Source organism: Scyliorhinus torazame, chromosome 4 (genome assembly GCF_047496885.1).
Source record: "Scyliorhinus torazame isolate Kashiwa2021f chromosome 4, sScyTor2.1, whole genome shotgun sequence".
NCBI classification, from domain to species: domain Eukaryota; kingdom Metazoa; phylum Chordata; class Chondrichthyes; order Carcharhiniformes; family Scyliorhinidae; genus Scyliorhinus; species Scyliorhinus torazame.
The window spans coordinates 292,692,861-292,715,038 of record NC_092710.1 but is presented as its reverse complement, the minus strand read 5'-3'; the positions used below and the strand labels follow the sequence as shown (position 1 = coordinate 292,715,038).

Genomic DNA, 22,178 nt, shown 5'->3' with positions numbered 1-22,178 from the left:
CGCTGCCGAAGGAACCTTGGCAAGTTCCTTCAGTGCATCTTGTAGATGATACAAAACAGCTGCCACTGTTCATCAGTGGTTGAGGGATTGAATGTTTGTGGAAGGGGTAGCAATCAAGTGGGCTGCTTTTGAGGAGTTTCAGTTGCCAGGTGGGAATGGGTTCCGGTGTCTACAAGTAAGGGATTGTGTGCGGAGGCAGATTTCGACCTTCCCGCACTTGCCGCACCAGGGTCTACAGGATAAGGTGGTATCGAGAACACGTGTAAGAGAGGGGAAAGTTTCAGAGATCTATGAGGAACTGATGGAATAGGAGGGAGCCCCGATAGGGATGGTGAAGCGAAAATGGGAAGAAGAGCTGGGTGGGGAGTTGGAGGCTGAATTATGGGAGGAGGCCCCGAGGCGAGTCAATGCATCCTCGTTGTGCGCTAGGTTCAGCCTGATACAATTTAAGGTGGTCCACGGGGCACACGTGACTGTGGCCCGGATGAGCAGGTTCTTTGAGAGGGTGGAGGATAGGTGTGGGCGCTGTGCCTGTGAAGCATGTCCATCTGTTTTGGGCATGTCCGAGGTTGAGGGACTTCTGGCAGGGGTTTGCTGATGTCATGTGAAAGGTATTAAAACTGAGGGTGGTGCCGAGTCCAGAGGTGGCGATCTTTGGTGTGTCGGAAGACACGGGAGCCCAGGGGGTGAGAGAGGCCAATGTCCTTGCCTTTGCCTCCCTGGTGGCCCGGAGACGCATCCTAATAGGATGGAGGGACTCGGAGCCCCTGAAGTCGGGGTTTGGTTAGCGACATGGCAGGGTTTCTCAGACTCGAGAAAATTAAATTTGTTTTGAGGGGATTGTTGCAGCGGTTTGCTCGGGGTTGGCAGCCGTTCATCGAATTCTTTGAGAAAAAGTAAGTTGTCAACAGCGGGAGTGGGGGGAAGGGGAGGCACGGGAGGACATGTAAGGGCTGGAGAACCAACGGAAGGGGGGCTGGAGAAGGAGGCGCTGTCTGTGTAATCCATGTTGGCTGGGGTTTGTTACTGGGGGGATTATTGGTTATATTGTTTTGTTCTTGTTGAAATTTGATGTTTAAAATTGTTAAAATTATAAATGCCTCAATAAAATATTTTCTGAAAAAAGTGAGCTGCTTTGTCCTGGATGGTGTTGAGCTTATTAAGTGTTGCTGGAGCTGCACCCATCTAGGTAAGTGGAGAGTATTCCATTATAATCTTGACTTGTTTGTGCCTTGTAGATGATGGACAGGCTTTGGAGGGTCAGGAGGTGAGTAACTCGCTGTACGATTCCTAGCCTTGAATTACTCTTGGAGCTGCAGTATTAATATGGTTAGTCCAGTTCAGTTTATGAGCAATGGTAATCCCCAGGATATTGATTGTGGGGTTCAGTGATGGTAATGCCATTGAATGTGAAGGAGCGATGGTTAGATCCTCTCTTGGAGGAGCTGGTCATTGCCTGGCACTTGTATGGCGCAAAGTAACTTGCCGCTTGTCAGCCCAAGCCTGGATATTGCCCAGGTCTTGCTGCATTTGACATGGATTGCTTCATTATCTGAGGAGTTGTGAATGCTGCTGACCATTTTGCTGTCATCTGCGAACATTCACACTTCTAACCTTATGATGGAAGGCAGGTCATTGATGAAGCAGCTGAAGATGGTTGGACCTAGAACACTACCCTGAGGAACCCCTGCAGTGAGGTCCTAGCGCTGTTAGGCTTGACCTCCAACCACCACAACCATCTTACTTTCTGCCAGGTATGACTCCAACAAGCAGAGAGCTTCCTCCTGGTTCCCATTGACTCCAGTTTGATCATAAACTTTGAAGGAAGCTAGGGTTCCTTGATGCCACACTCGGTCATATGCTGCCTTGATGTCAACAGCCCCATTGGGCAGCACGGTGGCGCAGTGGATACCACTGCTGCCTCATGGCACCGAGGTCCCAGGTTCAATCCCAGCACTGGGTCACGGTCCGTGTGGAGTTTGTACATTCTCCCCGTGTTTGCACGTGTTTCGCCCCCACAACCCAAAGATGTGCAGGATAGGTGGATTGGCCATGTTAAATTGCCCCTTAATTGGAAAAAATGAATTGTGTACTCTAAATTATTATTTTTTTAAAACAGCCCCATTGTGAGCTGAATTCATTAGTGAGTTTGTAGCTCAGCTAAACATTCAAAAAGTAATTCTATTGCACAGCTATGTCAATGGAGGCTTTAAAACTGAGTATATTGAAACGTTTGAAGCAGACTATAGAGATGGGCATTTTAACTGATGTGGTAAATTAATATACAAATCTCAGCACCTAATCTGCCCTTTCCCTTTCTGTTTTACACCGCTGTACAGATACCAGACTCAAATGAATTCTTTGATTGGAGCAAGAATCTTGAAATATTACTTTTGCATCGTTTCCATTCTATTTTGCAATCGTTTATATATTTTGAAAATTACTCTGGCATGGTAGTTGTTGAGGTACTTTATAATTTACACTAAAAGATAAATAATACCATTGACTAGGAAACAAGACAACTATTTGTCAACTAACTTGATTTATTTTTCAAGGATCATAATGCTGAATCTAGAGTCCTCCCAGTGTCTGTGTGGGTTTCTTCCGGCTGCTCCGGTTTCCTCCCACAATCCAAAGATGTGCAGATTAGGTGAAATGGCCTAACCTGCACATGCTAAATTGTTCCTTAGTGCCCAAAACATGCAGGTTAACTGGGATTACGGTGTTATGGGGATAGGGCGGTGGAACGGACCTAAGTAGGGTGTACGTTCGGTGGGTCGGTGCAGACTTGATGGGTCAAATGGCCTCGCTCTACACTGTAGGGATTCTGTAGCACCAAAGTGTTTCATGGTAAATTACTTTAAATTGTAGTCCGAAGTAATAATTAAAATGAACTTACCCCAACTTCTGGTAGATTGGGCAATACGGAATTGGGAGTGAACAAATCAGCATTAAATAAACTTAAGGGATTTTGATTGCCATCTGCAGTGCCTGATCCCAGGAAAGTTGGTATACTGTCAAGTGCACAAGTGTTTGTAATACCCCTAAAATCTGTATTAATTTCCGAGAGATTTGTTTTCAAGTCAGGGATGGTTACTCCATTTTCTGATTGCTTTTCTGAGTTATCAGATTTATCTTCCATCTCAGAGGTATTAACTTCCAAATTATTTTCCATAAATCTTGGCAACTGGGTCTCTGGAAAGGTTAGATTTGACAAATCAAATTTAAATTCTTCAACAACATCATTTCTCAGTAATGATGGTGTGAGATCAGCAGGTTCTATCAGAGGTTCAGTTGATGGTTTGGATGTTTGGGCAAGTGTTTCATCAACCTCCAAACGTGATCTTTTACTATCCGATGCAGAAGCAGGATCGTTTTCTGCATTCTTCTGTTTTGAAACACGCAAACGTGAACTTTTATTTGTCAGAGATTTAAAAAGCAAGCTCTGCTCTGCAGACACACGTTTGACTACTTTAGACTTTGTTTCAGTTTGTTGCATTTTGAGGAGAGATAAAGGTGCTTTGTTTGTATACCGGTTTTTCATTAAACCACATCTGAAAGAACTTGGATCAAATGTTTTCTCCTTTCTTGGTGATGTTCGGTCTTCCTGAATTGGTGGCATGGCAAACGGTGGCACAAAAGGCACTTTGGGAACTCGCTGCTTCTTTTGGGGACGATTAATGGGATTCCCATATTTACGAATTGTTTCTGTGAAGCTTTCCATATCTGAAGAGCTGTCTAAGCTACTTCCTTCGTTGAATGAAACATTCAGTCCATTTGCCTCGGATTTTGAGGCCGTTTGTGGCACAAATGATACAAAGACATTCGTTAGTGAATCCAGGTCTACATTTGGGTCAACAATTGCTTTAGTTGTCCAGGAATCATCAACCACAGAAGCCTCTTTGACTATAGATTCCCTTAGTTGCGATTCTTTTATATTCTGAACTGGCAGAGAAAATTGATTTGTTGCTGCACCCAGTTCTGATTCTTTTGCAGTAGAACCTGCTGTTTGGGAATCTTCTGTTCTGGGAAGATTTCCGGCAGGTGTCTCTACACTTGAGGCTGCTACTGCTCTCTTCAGTTTGGACTCATTGTGCAGCATTTTAGGTGTGCTTGACAATACAGGTTGACCAAAGTTGTTCATTGCATTCTCTGAACCAGCCTTTTGCTCAAAGGCTGCAGTTGTGGAAAAACCTTTGTTTATTTTGGACCCAGTACTCCTAGATGTTTCTAGGCTCTGAGGCAAGGCTGCCTCTATTATTTCGAAGCCTCTATTTTCCAATGTAGATACATTTTGCTCTGCAGGCAGAGCAAGCTCTCCTCTTGCTGCAGTGGAGCCAGTCACTGTGTCACCAGCCCCATTTTCAGTGACACCGTTCCTAATTTTAGACACTGTGATAGATGTCACTGCACAAACTGGTATGTCATTTACGTCGACTTCTCTGTATTGCAAGTTAACCACCTCTTTTTGCATAGGTGGGATGATGTCATCACTGGTTAAAGTATTCAACTCATTAGAACTGTTTGCAGATGTTTTGTTATTCATTTCAGCCCCAAGTAATATTGTTGCTTTTATTTCGGAGTTATTATTTTGTAGCATGGTTGTGTTTAGCTTTAAAGGCAGTGCAAACTCCACTGTTGCTTCATTTGGACGCAACTCGGTGTCACTAACAACATCTGTCGTGGTGTCTGTTTTAATTTCATGCATTGTGATTTTAGAGGCTTTCACAGACAAAGATGGAGTGTTCTGTATTTCTTTTTCCTTACATGCTGAATCTATTGTGCTCTTTTGAAAAGGCAGGACAACATCACTTGTTAATGTATCTGTGCCTGATTTTTCCACATTAGAACAAATTGTAAATGCTTCTTTCTCTGTTACAGACATATCTATACCTTGCGGTGATGTGTCCTTGACCTTAGTTTCTCTTTGTTGTGTCTTTGATGAACTTAATTGTACAGGTAAGGTACCTTCAGCCATTATCACACCCAGGCATTCCTGCTGTTCACTAATAAAGTTTGCATTTGTGTCTTTTTTCATTTCAGACACAGTGCTTTTAAGCGACTGTATGGGCTGAGGAAAAGTACTCTGTGCTTTGGAATCATTAATTTGCAACACTGGTGAACTTTCCTGAGCAAGCTCAGCTTTTCCTGCACCCAAGTCAGGTGGCCTCTTACTATCACTCTTTGCAGGCACTTCTCCCTTAATTTCAGGCATTGTTTCAGACATTTCTGTGCTTTCAGGTGAACCTACATCCTTGATGACTCTAGGTTGCGGTTTTGGTGGACTTTGTTGTGCAATTTTAACTACTGCAGCACTGTGTCTATCTTTTTGGTTACCAGCGTGGTTCACATTTGTGTCTTTAACATCAGACACTTCAGTTTCAGATGCTTGAACTTTCTGAGGTAATGTTGTGTCCTTAATGTCTTGATGTTCCACATTGGGTGTATTTTGCTGAACAAGCTGGGGAATCTCACCTTTTGCATCATCTTGCACAGCTTTTTGCTCATTAACATCCTTGGTGGGGGCACCTTTCTCAATTTCAGATTCTGCAGTTTCAAAAATCAGTACATTTAGAGGTAATGAGGTATTTTCTTTCATTTCTCGATTTTGCAATCCTACTCCAGCCAATGGTACAGGCAGGTCAAGGTCACTGGTGGTTGCAACTATGTCAGCCTTGTACACTTTAACATTCTTTGTGGGGACATCAATTTCAGATGAATTTATTCCAGACACACGCATATTTATAGGAAATGATTGATTTTTTACATCAGCCTTTGTATGTAATACTGAAGAAACAATACCAAGTGAGCTATTTTCTTCTGGTCTACCAGTCTGAGCACCCAAAAATGTTTTTAAAGGTGTATTTTCAACAGGGGCACTTGTGCTGTTCATTTCTTTGTTTTTGTGTTCTTCTGCAGAAATGTGCTTTGTCTCAGCAAAGTCCACACAGATTGCTTTTAAAATTTCACCTGTGTTATGGCTCACATCTTCATTTACACCTCCAGATGCTTTAGCATGCATGGGAGTGCTCGACAGCTCTTGGCCAATTTCAGTTGCAGGAGACTTTGCTTGTTTAGCAGATTTGTTGTGTATTTGAATCTTTAGGCTACCTATGTACATTTTATTCTTGGTCGAGGCTAATGGCAGGTCCTTGGTGGCATAGAAGTCAACTTTGTGGTGACTTGTGGCTTTCTTTTTTCGAGGCAGAGTAATTCTAATGGTCTCTTCCTCCTCAGTTCTAGTATCAGTGCAGATTGCACGTTGATTTGAAGTGATCAAAGCACCAGGTCCATCTTCCTTTCCAGCTGATGGACTGTAAGAATAAACAAAAAACTGAAGTGACACAAGGAAAGGTAAAATAAGTTTGCTCCTCATTCTAGCCATAAACCTGTACAGATACATCATACTCTGAATCTGGCAGTGAGGTATTTCCCTTGTACGTAAAGAGAAAGGAAACCTATGGTGTAGTACTTTTTCTCCTTTTAAAAAGTAAATTAGTCTCATTGTTGTTTGATTTTTTTTGTAAAGTAAGATCTCCCTCATCACGACGCTGTGTTTTATGTCAATAGTGGGAAACATCTTGGAGTGTCACCTTTACCAACAGGAAAGGAATCATCTTATATCTCCCCAAACCCCAGAAGAGGCTGGAAAATATTAAGCGCGCGATTCAGTGACCTCATCACGCCCCCTTGGTGTAGGGACGAGGACAATGAATTTCGCAGGCGGGATTTGCGTCGCTAGAAACGTCTTGTGCAATTCAATGGAATCGCGCGAGACGCCGCGATCTGGATCAGCATATTTAAATGAGCTGTTCAGTCCAGAGCCACACAAATGTGGACCAGGCATAACAGCACCTGGGGGGTCTCAAGGCCATTGGAGACCCCCAGGTGCTCGGGGACAGAAAGAGTGGCACCCTGGCTCACTCTCTAGCACCCGAGCACCTTGAGACTATCGGCCTGACACTCTGGCAGTGCCGCGCTGTCACTGCCAGGCTACCGGGGCACTGCCAGGATGCCAGGCTGCCAGGTCAGCACTGCCAGAGATCGGGCCCCAGGGAGCCTTCCCAGCTAGAGGGACGGTGAGGGTGATTTCCCAGGGGCCTCCCCAAGGTTGAGGGGGTGAGGGGGGATTGAAAACTGAGAGGGGGGGGGGGGGGGGGGAGAAGCCTGAAAGGTCAGGGAGGGGCTGCAGAGATCAGGGCAGCCTTCAAACCACAAAGTGCCATTGAATAGTGAGTTGTTTCTCAGCACTGCAGCTGTCCCTGAAACCGGACATAGACATTTTTCTGGTGAATTGCGGCCAATGTATTTTTTTTAAATTACAGGGAAATTAATTTCCTTCTTGTAAATAAAAGGAGACTTGGACCAAAAAGTCCTCGCTTCACTTAGGCAGTTTCCTTTCCCCTCAACGACCAATAAGAAAACACCTGCTTATTTATTAAACTGCTACATTCAAAAAGCATCTTTCACATCACAAGGTCACATCCAGCAGAGGGCAGTAGAGCGGAGCAGCTGATTGGCTGTTACGGGGAAAGTTTGCATAGGTCCGTGTGCTCACCCTAACTTGAACGTGGTTTGTAGAGGAGCTGTTGTCAAGTGACAGTTAAACCCGAAACACTTCTTCAGTGTTTCCCTCCCTACCCCCTCCTCTAAAAGTGAAGACAAGCATCCAGCAGAGGGCAGTAGAGCGGAGTTGCTGATTGGCTGTTGTGGGGATAATTTGCATACGTCCGTGTGCTCACCCTAACTTGAAGGTGTGCCTGAGCAAGAGACCATGGCTGTTCAAGTGAAGACAAACATCCAGCAGAGCGCAGTAGAGCAGAGCTGCCGATTGTCTGTTGCGGGGGAAATTTGCATACATCCGTGTGCTCACCCTAACTTGAAGGTGGTTTGTGGAGGAGCTGTTGTCAAGTGACAGTTAAACCCAAAACACTTCTTCAGTGTTTCCCTCCCTACCCCATCCTCTAAAAGTGAAGACAAGCATCCAGCAGAAGGCAGTAGAGCGGAGCTGCTGATTGGCTGTTGCGGCAAAAATTTGCATAGATCCGTGTGCTCACCCTAACTTGAAGGTGGTTTGTGGAGGAGCTGTTGTCAAATGACAGTTAAACCTGAAACACTTCTTCAGTGTTTCCCTCCCTACCCCCTCCACTAACCAAAAAAAACCAACCGCTGTAAAGGTCAAGAGGAAGGCTCGAGGGCAGGTAGAAATAGGAAGAAGTAGAACTGTGATGTCACAGCCTGCAGGTAAGGGATTGGCTGGTGACTGGTAAGTAGTTTTTCTTTTCTTTTCCCTCAGGTGTTATCGTGCGGGGCGCAGTGGTTGCTGAGTGATAGCTTGCTGAGAAGGGGAGTGAATAACAGGTAAGCTCTTTCTTTCTTTTTCTTTTTTTATCTAGAGGGGATGGCAGGGAAGGCAGTGCAATGTTCCTCCTGCAGAATGTTTGAGGTGAGGGACGCCGTTAGTGTCCCTGTTGATTTCATCTGTGGGTAGTACACCCATCTCCAGCTCCTCAGAAACCGCGTTAGGGAACTGGAGCTGGATGAACTTCGGATCATCCGGGAGGCAGAGGGGGTAATAGACAAGAGTTATAGGGAGGTAACCACACCCAAGGTACAGGACAAGAGTAGCTGGGTTACAGTCAGGGGAAAGAAAACAAACAGGCAGACAGTGCAGGGATCCCTCGTGGCCGTTCCCCTTCAAAACAAGTATACCGTTTGGGGGGGGGGGGGGGGGGGGGGGGGGGGGAATGACCTACCGGGGGAAGGCCAGGTCTTCAAGAAGCTTCAAGGATGTAGTTACTCCGAAGAATAAAGATAGATGGGTGACGGTGAGAGGGGCTGGGAGGAAGCAGTCAATACAGGGATCCCCTGTGGTCGTTCCCCTTAGTAACATGTATACCGCTTTGGATACTGTTGAGGAGGACGACTTACCAGGGGTAAGCCATGGGGTACAGGTCCGTGGCACAGAGTCGGTCCCTGTTGCTCAGAAGGGAAGGGGGGAGAGGAGTAGAGCATTAGTCATTGGAGACTCCATAGTTAGGGGGATAGATAGGAGATTCTGTGGGAACGAGACAGACTTGCGGTTGGTGTGTTGTCTCCCAGGTGCCAGGGTGCGTGATGTCTCGGATCGTGTTTTCGGGATCCTTAAGGAGGAGGGGGAGAAGCCCCAATCGTGGCCCACATAGGTGCCAACGACATAGGTAGGAAAAGGGATCGGGATGTAAGGCAGGAATTTAGGGAGCTAGGGTGGAAACTTAGATCTAGGACAAACAGAGTTATTAACTCTGGATTGTTACCCGTGCCACGTGATAGCGAGACGAGGAATAGAGAGAGAGAGGAGTTGAACACGTGGCTACAGGGATGGTGCAGGAGGGAGGGTTTCAGATTTCTGGATAATTGGGGCTCATTCTGGGGTTGGTGGGACCTCTACAAACGGGATGGTCTACACCTGGACCAGAGGGGTACCAATATCCTGGGGGGGAAATTTGCTAATGCTCTTCGGGAGGGTTTAAACTAGTTCAGCAGGGGCTTGGGAACCTGAATTGTAGCTCCAGTATACAGGAGGTTGAGAGTAGTGAGGTCATGAGTAAGGTTTCAAAGTTGCAGGAGTGTACCGGCAGGCAGGAAGGTGGTTTAAAGTGTGACTTCTTCAATGCCAGGAGCATCCGGAATAAGGTGGGTGAACCTGCGGCATGCATTGGTACCTGGGACTTTAATGTTGTGGCCATTTCGGAGACATGGATAGAGCAGGGGCAGGAATGGTTGTTGCAGGTGCCGGGGTTAGATATTTCAGTAAGCTCAGGGAAGGTGGTAAAAGAGGGGGAGGGGTGGCATTGTTAGTCAAGGACAGTATTATGGTGGCAGAAAGGACGTTTGATGAGGACTTGTCTACTGAGGTAGTATGGGCTGAGGTTAGAAACAGGAAAGGATAGGTCACCCTGTTAGGGGTTTTCTATTGGCCTCCGAAAAGTTCCAGAGATGTAGAAGAAGGGATTGCGAAGATGATTCTGGATAGGAGCGAAAGCAACAGAGTAGTTGTTATGGGGGGCTTTAACTTTCCAAGTATTGACTGGAAACGCTATAGTTCGAGTACTTTAGATGGGTCCATTTTTGTCCAATGTGTGCATGAGGGTTTCCTGACACAGTATGTAGATAGGCTAACGAGAGGCGAGGCCATATTGGATTTGGTACTGGTTAATGAACCAGGACAGGTGTTAGATTTGGAGGTAGGTGAGCACTTTGGTGATAGTGACCACAATTCGATTACGTTTACTTTAGTGACGGAAAGGGATAGGTATATACCGCAGGGCAAGAGTTATATCTGGGGGAAAGGCAATTATGATGCGATGAGGCATGACTTAGGATACACTGGATGGAGAGGAAAACTGCAGGGGATGGGCACAATGGAAATGTGGAGCTTGTTCAAGGAACAGCTACTGCGTGTTCTTGATAAGTATGTACCTGTCAGGCAGGGAGGAAGTGGTCGAGCAAGGGAACCGTGGTTTACTAAAACAGTCAAAACACTTGTCAAGAGGAAGAAAGAGGCTTATGTAAAGATGTGACATGAAGGTTCAGTTAGGGTGCTCGAGAGTTACAAGTTAGCTAGGATGGACCTAAAGAGAGCTAAGAAGAGCCAGGAGGGGACATGAGAAGTCTTTGGCAGGTAGGATCAAGGATAACCCTAAAGCTTTCTATAGATATGTCAGGAATAAACAAATGACTAGGGTAAGAGTAGGGCCAGTCAAGGACAGTAGTGGGAAGTTGTGCTTGGAGTCCGAGGAGATAGGAGAGGTGCTAAATGAATATTTTTCATCAGTATTCACACAGGAAAAAGACAATGTTGTCGAGGAGAATGAGATTCAGGCTACTAGACTCAAAGGACTTGAGGTTCATAAGGAGGAGGTGTTAGCAATTCTGGAAAGTGTGAAAATAGACAAGTCCCCTGGGCCGGATGGGATTTATCCTAGGATTCTCTGGGAAGCTAGGGAGGAGATTGCTGAGCCTTTGGCTTTGATCTTTAAGTCACCTTTGTCCACAGGAATAGTGCCAGAAGACTGGAGGATAGCAAATGTTGTCCCCTTGTTCAAGAAGGGGAGTAGAGACAACCCCGGTAACTATAGACCAGTGAGCCTTACTTCTCTTGTGGGCAATATCTTGGAAAGGTTTATAAGAGATAGGATGTATAATTATCTGGAAAGGAATAATTTGATTAGAGATAGTCAACACGGTTTTGTGAAGGGTAGGTCGTGCCTTACAAACCTTATTGAGTTCTTTGAGAATGTGACCAAACAGGTGGATGAGGGTAAAGCAGTTGATGTGGTGTGTATGGATTTCAGTAAAGCGTTCGATAAGGTTCCCCATGGTAGGCTACTGCAGAAAATACGGAGGCATGGGATTCAGGGTGATTTAGCAGTTTGGATCAGAAATTGGCTAGCTAGAAGAAGACAAAGGGTGGTGGCTGATTGTAAATGTTCAGACTGGAGTCCAGTTACTAGTGGTGTATCACAAGGATCAGTTTTGGGGCCACTGCTGTTTGTCATTTTTATAAATGACCTGGAGGATGGGTGAGTAAATTTGCAGATGACACTAAAGTCGATGGAGTTGTGGACAGTGCGGAAGGATGTTACAAGTTACAGAGGGACATAGATAAGCTGCAGCGGTGGGCTAGGAGGTGGCAAATGGAGTTTAATGCAGAAAAGTGTGAGGTAATTCATTTTGGAAGGAATAACAGGAAGACAGATTACTGGGCTAATGGTAAGATTCTTGGCAGCGTGGATGAGCAGAGAGAACTCGATGTCCATGTACATAGATCCCTGAAAGTTGCCACCCAGGTTGCGAGGGTTGTTAAGAAGGCGTACGGTGTGTTAGCTTTTATTGGTCGAGGGATTGAGTTTCGGAACCATGAGGTCATGTTGCAGCTGTACAAAACTCTGGTGCGGCCTCATTTGGAGTACTGCGTGCAATTCTGATCGCCGCATTGGGGCAGCACGGTAGCATTGTGGATAGCACAATTGCTTCACAGCTCCAGGGTCCCAGGTTCGATTCCGGCTTGGGTCACTGTCTGTGCGGAGTCTGGACATCCTCCCCGTGTGTGCGTGGGTTTCTTCTGGGTGCTCCGTTTTCCTCCCACAGTCCAAAGATGTGGTTAGGTGGGTTGGCCATGATAAATTGCCCTTAGTGTCCAAAATTGCCCTTAGTGTTGGGTGGGGTTACTGGGTTATGGGGATAGGGTGGAGGGGTTGACCTTGGGTAGGGTGCTCTTTCCAAGAGCCGGTGCAGACTCGATGGGCTGAATGGCCTCCTTCTGCACTGTAAATTCTATGATTATAGGAAGGATGTGGAAGCATTAGAAAGAGTGCAGAGGAGATTTACAAGAATGTTGTCGGGTATGGAGGGAAGATCTTATGAGGAAAGGCTGAGGGACTTGAGGCTCTTTTCGTTAGAGAGAAGAAGGTTAAGAGGTGACTTAATTGAGGCATACAAGATGATCAGAGGATGGGATAGGGTGGACAGTGAGAGCCTTTTTCTCGGATGCTGATGTCCAGCGCGAGGAGACATAGCTTTAAATTGAGGGGAGATAGATATAAGACAGATGTCAGAAGTAGGTTCTTTACTCAGAGAGTAGTACGGGTGTGGAATGCCCAGCCTGCAACAGTAGTGGACTCGCCAACACTATGGACATTCAAATGGTCATTGGATAGACATATGGACGATAAGGGAATAGTGTAGATGGGCTTTAGAGTGGTTTCACAGGTCGGCGCAACATCGAGAGCCGAAGGGCCTGTACTGTGCTATGTTCTATGTTCTAAACTATTTTTAAAGCATTTACATACATTTTAAGTGTTGTCACTATTGTACCCTACCCTAATCCAAATAGCCAACCTCTAAACCTGCTGCTTCATCTTGAGAGATCATCCAAGAGATCAACTAATGTAATTTATTTACCAAAGTGAAAATGAAAGTGAAAAGTGTTTATTGTCACCAGTAGGCTTCAAATGAAGTTACTGTGAAAAGCCCCTAGTCGCCACATTCCGGCACATGTTCGGGGAGGCTGGTACAGAAATTGAACCGTGCTGCTGGCCTGCCTTGGTCTGCTTTCAAAGCCAGCGATTTAGCCCTGTGCTAAACCAGCCCCTACAAATAAGGCCCTGCAAACCAGCCCCGACAAAGTGAAAAATAACCACTGATAAACATTAACTCAGTCAAGACCAAACAGTAAAATGGCTGCCTCCCGGTAAAGTCCCACACTTTCACACATTATTTGTTGGCCTACTAGGCATACATGTGTTGCATTGTATGCAAATATAACTTCACACAAACTGATATCGGAAACATGTGGCTGGGTTTTAAATCCATAAATTGGATGGGCCATCAATCCATGTGAACAGAAAATAGTGTGCAATGACATACCTAAATTAGGGAAGGCAAGCGGGTGCAGAGTTCTGCAACGCACCCGCCATTTTGAAATTACTAATGAACAAGCTATTCGGCTTATTAACAACTCAACTGACCGACAGTTAGGGGCGACACGATGGCATAGTGGTTAGCACTGTTGCCTCACAGCGGCAGGGACCCCGGTTCAATCCTGGCCCCTGTCTGTGAGGAGTTTGCACTTTCTCCCCGTGTCTGCGTGGGTTTCCTCCGGATGCTCCGGTTTCCACCCACAGTCCAAAGATGTGCAGGTCAGGTGGATTGGCTATGCTAAATTGCTCCTTAATGTGCAGGTTCTGGGTTACAGGGATAGGGCAGAGTGGAGTGTAAATTGGTAGAGTGCTCATTCAAAGGGTCGCTGCAGACTTGATGGGCCGAATGGCCTCCTTCTGCACTGTCGGGAGTCTATGATTCTACAATTCTCCCACACTACATTTTTTGTCACCCGCCGCATTTTTCAGGCCTCGACTGTGAAAAGGTTTGGGAGTGTGTTTTACAGCAGCTATGACAAAGTGGCGCAAGGGCAGAAAAACAGGCCCGCCATTGGGACAATGGCTGAATGCAGTAGCAGATTCTGCTGGTGAAGGTGGCAGCGCTGCATTTTTCATTAAAACTTACTTTTGAGATTTTGTGAACCTTCAACAAAAAATAGAGAGACATTTAGAGAGCGAGGGTGGGGGGGGGGGGAGCCTTTACATTTGTAGTCATGACTGACTTCCTGCTTGGGGTATTACCCCTCTGCTGCATGATGTCCTGGCCTACAGCCAGCCCCCTCCTCTTTGCCTCTTAAATTGGTTTCCTTCCTGCAGGACGGCCACTAACTTGATAACTGCCACTTGATTGGACGGGCTGAGATGGCGGGAGCAGAAGCAAGCAGAGCACTCAATTTCTGTTCTATCTGTGCGGCGCGGTGGTGCAGTGGTTAGCACTGCTGCCTCATGGCGTTGAGGACCCGGGTTCGATCCTGGCCCCTGGTCACTGTCTGTGTGGAGTTTGCACATTCTCCCCATGTCTGCATGGGTCTCACCCCCACAATTGTGTATTTTGTACATGTGTATGTATGTATATATATATGTTTTTTCATGTATGAAATGATCTGTCTGCACTGTACACAGAACAATACTTTTCACTGTTCCTTGGTACATGTGACAATAAATCAAATCAAATGAAACGCAAAGATGGGCGGGGTAGGTGGATTGGCCACACTAAATTGCCTCTTAATTGGAAAACATTTTTAAAATCGGTTTTGAAAAATGTAAATCCGGCCTGTAAAATAAATATATACAATGAAATAATGGCAAATGGATATGGAGACATTGGGCATGTGGGACCGCAACTTGCAAATAGCCCCCCTCCACCCCCCACAGGCCGACCCCCAGCGTTCCCGCAGAGTTCCCGCCGGCAGCGACCAGGGGTGGACGGCGCCGGCGGGAATCTTTCGTGTCGTAGCGGCCGCTCGGCCCATCCGGCCAGAGAATCGCTGCTCGCCGGTTCTCCGAGCGGCCCGGTGCGAATCGTGCGCCGCTGGTTTCCGGGGGGGGGTGGGAGAATCGCGTGCGGGGGGGTTGGGGCGGCGTGGCGTGATTCGCGCGACTCCCCGGCGATTCTCCCACCCGGCGCCCAAAATGTGTCGGTGTAAGTTAAAAGGTACCTGGGGACTTCCGGGTGCGGCGATGACCAGCTGAGTCGCACGTTTCGGCAGCTCCCTGTGAAACGGACTTTTGGGCTCTTGATAGGAGCCCCAACGGCAATTTTAACGGCTGAAAACACCGTGCGGTAAACCAGAAGGGTGTTCCCCCTGGACACGGATGGAAAAAGGAGAGGAAAGTGGCCGGATTGCAGCGGATCCTTTGGAACAACGGCAAGGAAGGCAAGCAGAAACCAAGATGGCGTCGGAAGGTGGCAGTTTCATATGGGGCCCTGAACAACAAGAGTTTTTGAAACGCTGCGTGGAGGAGATAAAAAAGGAAATGAAGAAAGAGTTGTTGGCCCCGATATTACAGGCGATTGAAGGGCTGAAAGAGGAACAAAAGACCCAGGAGCAGGAGCTTCGGGTCGTGAAGGCGAAAGCAGCAGAGAATGAAAACGACATACAGGGCCTGGTGGTGAAGTCGGAGATACAGGAGGCACACCAGAAACGATCTGTGGAGAGGTTGGAGGCACTGGAAAATAACGCAAGGAGGAACAACTTGAGGATTCTTGGCCTTCCTGAAGGTGTGGAGGGGGCGGACGTCGGGGCATATGTGAGCACGATGCTGCACTCGTTAATGGGAGTGGAGGCCCCGACGGGTCCGTTGGAGGTGGAGGGAGCATACCGAGTTATGGTGCGAGGACCGAGAGCAGGAGAAGCTCCCAGAGCCATAGTGGTGAGATTTCTCCGTTTTAAGGATAGAGAAATGGTCCTTAGATGGGCGAAGAAAATTCGGTGTAGTAAATGGGAGAACGCGGTGATCCGCGTCTATCAAGATTGGAGTGCGGAGGTGGCGAGAAGGAGGGCGAGCTTTAATCGGGCCAAAGCGGTACTTCACAAAAAAAAGATAAAGTTTGGAATGCTGCAACCGGCAAGACTGTGGGTCACATATCAAGGGAGGCACCACTACTTTGAGACGGCGGATGAAGCGTGGACTTTTATTGTAGAAGAAAAATTGGAATGATTGGACTACGAAAATGAACGTTTGGACAAAGTGGTGGGACGAGTGGGGGGGTGGGGGCGAAGAGGGATTGTATGATTAATCCTGCGGTATGGTAACTTTTCTTTCTCCCACAGGTGGTGATGGGGGGAGGTGGGGAGGGAGAGGAGATGGGGCGTTGGCCATGGGAGGCGGGGCCGAGGGAGAGGCGCGGGCTTGGTTCCCGCGCTATGATAATTATGGCGGGAATAGAGAAGCAGGAAGAAGGGGGCGCCGCACGGGGCGAGCCGTGATCACGGGGGGAAGCCGAGGTCAGCCAGAGTTTGCTGACTTCTGGGAGCAACATGGGGGGAGTAATTACGCTAGCGGGGGGTCTAGCGGGGGGGGGGGGGAGGGGGGAATTACTGGGTTGCTGCTGCTGGGGAAAGGGGGGAGTGGGTGCGGGAAAGGATGGGCGGGGGGGCACCGTCTGGGAGAAATACAGCCGCGTGGGAACTGGGCGAGAAGCTGGAAAAAGATGATGGCTAACCGGCAAGGGGGGGGGGGTGGGAAGCCCCCCAACTCGACTGATCACGTGGAACGTGAGGGGGCTTAACGGGCCGATAAAGAGGGCACGAGTACTCGCACACCTTAAGAAACTTAAAGCAGATGTGGTCATGTTACAGGAAACGCACCTGAAACTGATAGATCAGGTTAGGTTGCGCAAAGGATGGGTAGGGCAGGTGTTCCATTCGGGGCTGGATGCGAAAAACAGGGGGGTGGCTATATTAGTGGGGAAGCGGGTAATGTTCGAGGCAAAGACTATAGTGGCGGATAACGGGGGCAGATACGTGATGGTGAGTGGCAAATTACAGGGAGAGATGGTGGTGTTGGTAAACGTGTATGCCCCGAATTGGGACGATGCCAATTTTATGAGGCGAATGCTAGGACGCATCCCAGACCTAGAGACCGGAAAGCTGATAATGGGGGGAGACTTTAACACGGTGTTGGAACCAAGGCTGGATAGGTCGAAGTCCAGGACTGGTAGGAGGCCGGCAGCAGCCAAGGTGCTTAAGGATTTTATGGAGCAGATGGGAGGGGTGGACCCGTGGAGATTCAGTAGACCTAGGAGTAAGGAGTTCTCGTTTTTCTCCTATGTCCATAAAGTCTATTCACGCATAGACTTTTTTGTGTTGGGTAGGGCATTGATCCCGAGGGTGAGGGGAACGGAATATACGGCTATAGCCATTTCGGATCATGCCCCACACTGGGTAGACTTGGAGATAGGGGAGGAAACAAGAGGGCGTCCACCCTGGAGAATGGACATGGGACTAATGGCGGATGAGGGGGTGTGCTTAAGGGTGAGGGGATGCATTGAAAAGTACTTGGAACTCAATGACAATGGGGAGGTTCAGGTGGGAGTGGTCTGGGAGGCGTTGAAGGCGGTGGTTAGGGGGGAGCTGATATCAATAAGGACACATAAAGGGAAGCAGGAGAGTAAGGAACGGGAGCGGTTGTTGCAAGAACTTTTGAGGGTGGACAGACAGTATGCGGAAGCACCGGAGGAGGGACTGTATAGGGAAAGGCAAAGGCTGCATGTGGAATTTGACTTGCTGACCACAGGCACTGCAGAGGCACGATGGAGGAAGGCGCAGGGTGTACAGTATGAATATGGAGAGAAGGCGAGCAGATTGCTGGCACACCAATTGAGGAAAAGGGGAGCAGCGAGGGAAATAGGGGGGGTGAGAGACGAAGATGGAGAGACGGAGCGGGGAGCGGAGAGAGTGAATGAAGTGTTTAAGACATTTTATAAAAAATTGTATGAAGCTCAACCCCCGGATGGGAGGGAGAGAATGATGGAGTTTTTGGATCGGCTGGAAATTCCCAAGGTGGAAGAGCAGGAAAGGATGGGATTGGGAGCACAGATCACGGTAGAAGAAGTGGTGAAAGGAATTAGGAACATGCAGACGGGAAAGGCCCCGGGACCGGACGGATTCCCAGTTGAATTTTACAGAAAATATTTGGACTTGCTCGCCCCGCTACTGACGAGGACCTTCAACGAGGCAAAGGAAAGGGGACAACTGCCCCCGACTATGTCAGAAGCAACGATATCGCTTCTTTTAGAGAAGGAAAAGGATCCGCTACAATGCGGGTCCTACAGACCAATCTCCCTCCTCAATGTAGATGCCAAGGTCTTGGCCAAGGTAATGGCAATGAGAATAGAGGAATGTGTCCCGGGGGTGGTTCATGAGGACCAAACAAGGTTTGTGAAGGGGAGACAGCTGAACACGAACATACGGAGGTTGTTAGGGGTAATGATGATGGCCCCACCAGAGGGTGAAACGGAGATAGTAGTGGCGATGGATGCCGAGAAAGCATTTGATAGAGTGGAGTGGGATTATCTGTGGGAGGTGTTGAGGAGATTTGGGTTCGGAGAGGGGTATGTTAGATGGGTGCAGCTGTTGTATAGGGCCCCAGTGGCGAGTGTGGTCACGAATGGACGGGGATCGGCATATTTTCGGCTCCATAGAGGGACAAGGCAGGGATGTCCTCTGTCCCCATTACTGTTTGCACTGGCGATTGAGCCCCTGGCGATAGCGCTGAGAGGTTCCAAGGGATGGAGGGGAATACTTAGGGGAGGAGAAGAACACCGGGTATCTTTATATGCGGATGATCTGCTACTATATGTGGCGGATCCAGCGGAGGGGATGCCAGAAATAATGCGGATACTTGGGGAGTTTGGGGATTTTTCAGGGTATAAATTGAACATGGGAAAGAGTGAGCTGTTTGTGGTGCATCCAGGGGAGCAGAGTAGAGAAATAGAAGACCTACCGTTGAGGAAGGTAACAAGAGACTTTCGTTACCTGGGGATCCAGATAGCTAAGAATTGGGGCACATTGCACAGGCTAAATTTGACGCGGTTGGTGTAACAGATGGAGGAAGATTTCAAGAGATGGGACATGGTAGCATTGTCAATGGCAGGGAGGGTGCAGGCAGTTAAGATGGTGGTCCTCCCGAGATTCCTTTTTGTGTTTCAGTGTCTCCCGGTGGTGATCACGAAGGCTTTTTTCAAAAGGATAGAAAAGAGTATTATGGGTTTTGTTTGGGCCGGGAAGACTCCGAGAGTGAGGAAGGGATTCTTACAGCGTAGTAGGGATAGGGGGGGGCTGGCACTACCGAGCCTAAGTGAGTATTATTGGGCCGCTAATATTTCAATGGTGAGTAAGTGGATGGGAGAGGAGGAAGGAGCGGCGTGGAAGAGATTAGAGAGGGCGTCCTGTAGGGGGACCAGCCTGCAGGCTATGGTGACAGCCCCATTGCCGTTCTCACCAAGGAACTATACCACGAGTCCGGTGGTGGTAGCTACACTGAAGATTTGGGGACAGTGGAGACGACATAGGGGAAAGACCGGAGCACTGGGGGGGTCCCCGATAAGAAACAACCATAGGTTTGCCCCGGGGGGAATGGATGGGGGATATGGAATGTGGCAAAGAGCAGGTATAACGCAATTGAAAGATCTATTTGTGGATGGGAAGTTTGCGAGTCTGGGAGCGCTGACCGAGAAATATGGGTTGCCCCAAGGGAATGCATTCAGGTACATGCAATTGAGGGCTTTTGCGAGGCAGCAGGTGAGGGAATTCCCGCAGCTCCCGACACAAGAGGTGCAGGACAGAGTCATCTCAAAGAAATGGGTGGGGGACGGTAAGGTGTCGGATATATATAGGGAAATGAGAGACGAAGGGGAGACCATGATGGACGAACTAAAAGGGAAATGGGAAGAAGAGCTAGGGGAGGAGATTGAGGAGGGGATGTGGGCAGATGCCCTAAACAGGGTAAACTCGTCGTCCTCGTGCGCCAGGCTAAGCCTGATTCAGTTTAAGGTATTACACAGGGCACATATGACTGGAACACGGCTCAGTAAATTTTTTGGGGTGGAGGATAGGTGTGCGAGGTGCTCGAGAAGCCCAGCGAATCATACCCATATGTTTTGGTCATGCCCGGCACTACAGGGGTTTTGGATGGGGGTGACAAAGGTGCTTTCGAAAGTAGTAGGAGTCCGGGTCGAACCAAGCTGGGGGTTGGCTATATTTGGGGTTGCACAAGAGCCGGGAGTGCAGGAGGCGAAAGAGGCCGATGTTTTGGCCTTTGCGTCCCTAGTAGCCCGGCGCAGAATATTGCTAATGTGGAAAGAAGCCAAGCCCCCGGGGGTGGAGACCTGGATAAATGATATGGCGGGGTTCATAAAGTTAGAGCGGATTAAGTTCGTCCTAAGGGGGTCGGCTCAAGGGTTTACTAGGCGGTGGCAACCGTTCGTCGAATATCTTGCGGAAAGATAGATAGGGGAGAACAAAGAAGGCAGCAGCAGCAGCCCAGGACTTGGGGTGTGGGGGGTGGGGGGGGGGGGGGGGGGGGTAGGGTGTGGCCTGAGACAAGGCAGTTGCCAATTAGGGCTAGTTTTTTTTTTTTTGTTATTTAATATTTATTTATTTGTTGTTGTTTTCTTTTGTTCTTGTTTAAATAAAAAAGGTCATTATTATCTGTATTGTTATAATGTTGTGTAAAGGATGCACAATGTACTGTGTTGGTTGACCAAAAATTTTCAATAAAATATTATTTTTAAAAAAAAGGTACCTGGGATTGAAAACAGCTTGATAATGATTATAAGCTGCTCTCTAAAAATTCAAATACAGAGTTAGGAGGCTGCAACAAAAGAAAACAGTGCCTGCTTCGCATTGCCAGGATGACCAAGTCGAAGACTACGCTCAGAATAACAAGTTGTACAAGCCTTTTGAAAATTATGTTTGAAACTTGGGGTGATTTTAAGCCCTCTCTCTTTGTACGTGAGAAATGCGGCACAGGCTCAAAATCCAGAAAGAATCCAAAGACTTGATTCTTTCCAAGTGATTGGGTTTTGAAATTCCATCCCCCCTTCAATGGAGTGGTGAGGATAGAGCCATGGGAGCCCCAGAACCTCATTTCAATACATTAACGCTATCATTAGCGGGCACCCTCTCCCGACTTTCACCCCATCACGGAATCTTGACCCGGCGACGGCGCATAATCATGTCATTTACACCAAGTCTGGCCAGGCGTGAGTCAGTCGAACGGAACCCTCCAGGGGCGCAGAGGTAAGTATGGTTTTGGGAGGTGGAGGGATGCCCTGGCAGTCCTGCCAGTGATGACTGTCGGGAGGGAGATCCCCAAGACCTCCGAGCTGTGGCCTGGGGGTCGTTTGGCTGCAGCGCCGGTCAGAGCATCGGTTTGAAACCGGTTTCCGGCGCTAAAGAGTCTCGGCCTCGCCAAAGTAATGCTGTTAACTACGCCCACACTTTTTTTTCCGAAGCGATTCAAAATTCCATGAGAAATCCTGCTGATATTTTTTTGCCCACTCTGCCATTTTTTGGTAAGATTCTGCCCACAGAGTACAATTTTCATCACTCTCGACCAAACATTGGCCCAAAGTTTCCAATCAGAGTCAGAACCTGTGTCTGACTCTGATCACACACAAAACTACGCACTTCCTGCATACATTGAAACGGCTCTCGATTTCCAATCCACAACGCAGAACTCCCTCAACACAGGAATCCTCGGAGATAGCAGTGAAAAGAATCAGTGCAGAACCACACCCACTTTATACAGCACTAGCTGCCATATTCTCTTAATGCATAGACAGAGTGGATAGTCAGAGGCTTTTCCCCAGGGTTGGTGGTGGAGGGAGTGAATGGTTAAGTTGGTGGATGGGGTGCTAATTAAGTGGGCTGCTTTGTCCTGGACTGTGTCCAGCTTCTTGACTGTCTTTGGAGCAATACTTAACCAGGCAAGTGAAGAATATTAAATCACAGTCCTGACTTGTGCCTTATACGTGGTGGACAGGCTTTGGGGAGGTCAGGGGGAAAGTTATTTGCCTCAGGAGTCCCAGTCTCTGACTTGCTCTTTATGGCCACAGTATTTATATATCTGTCCAATTCAATTTCTGGCCAATGTTAACCCCCAGGGTGTCAAGAGGAGGTGATTCAATTCTCTCTTATTAGAGATGGCCATTGCCTGGCATTTGAGAGGTGCAAATTTTACCTGCCACTCATCAGTTCAAGCCTGAATGTTGCCCAGGTATTGCTGCATATGAGAACAGGCAGTTTT

At 47.8% G+C, this 22,178-nt stretch overlaps 1 protein-coding gene across 3 annotated transcripts in view; it reads right to left on the bottom strand.

Moving 5' to 3' along the window:
* The window catches only part of LOC140410996 (uncharacterized), a 357,930-nt gene that overhangs the window by 108,051 nt on the left and 227,701 nt on the right, over window positions 1–22,178 (bottom strand). For all 3 annotated transcript variants that reach the window (XM_072499917.1, XM_072499918.1, XM_072499919.1), the window contains one exon: window positions 2,900–6,314. In XM_072499917.1, coding sequence (XP_072356018.1) covers window positions 2,900–6,314 — 3,415 coding nt within the window. The remainder of the gene's footprint in view (window positions 1–2,899; window positions 6,315–22,178) is intronic.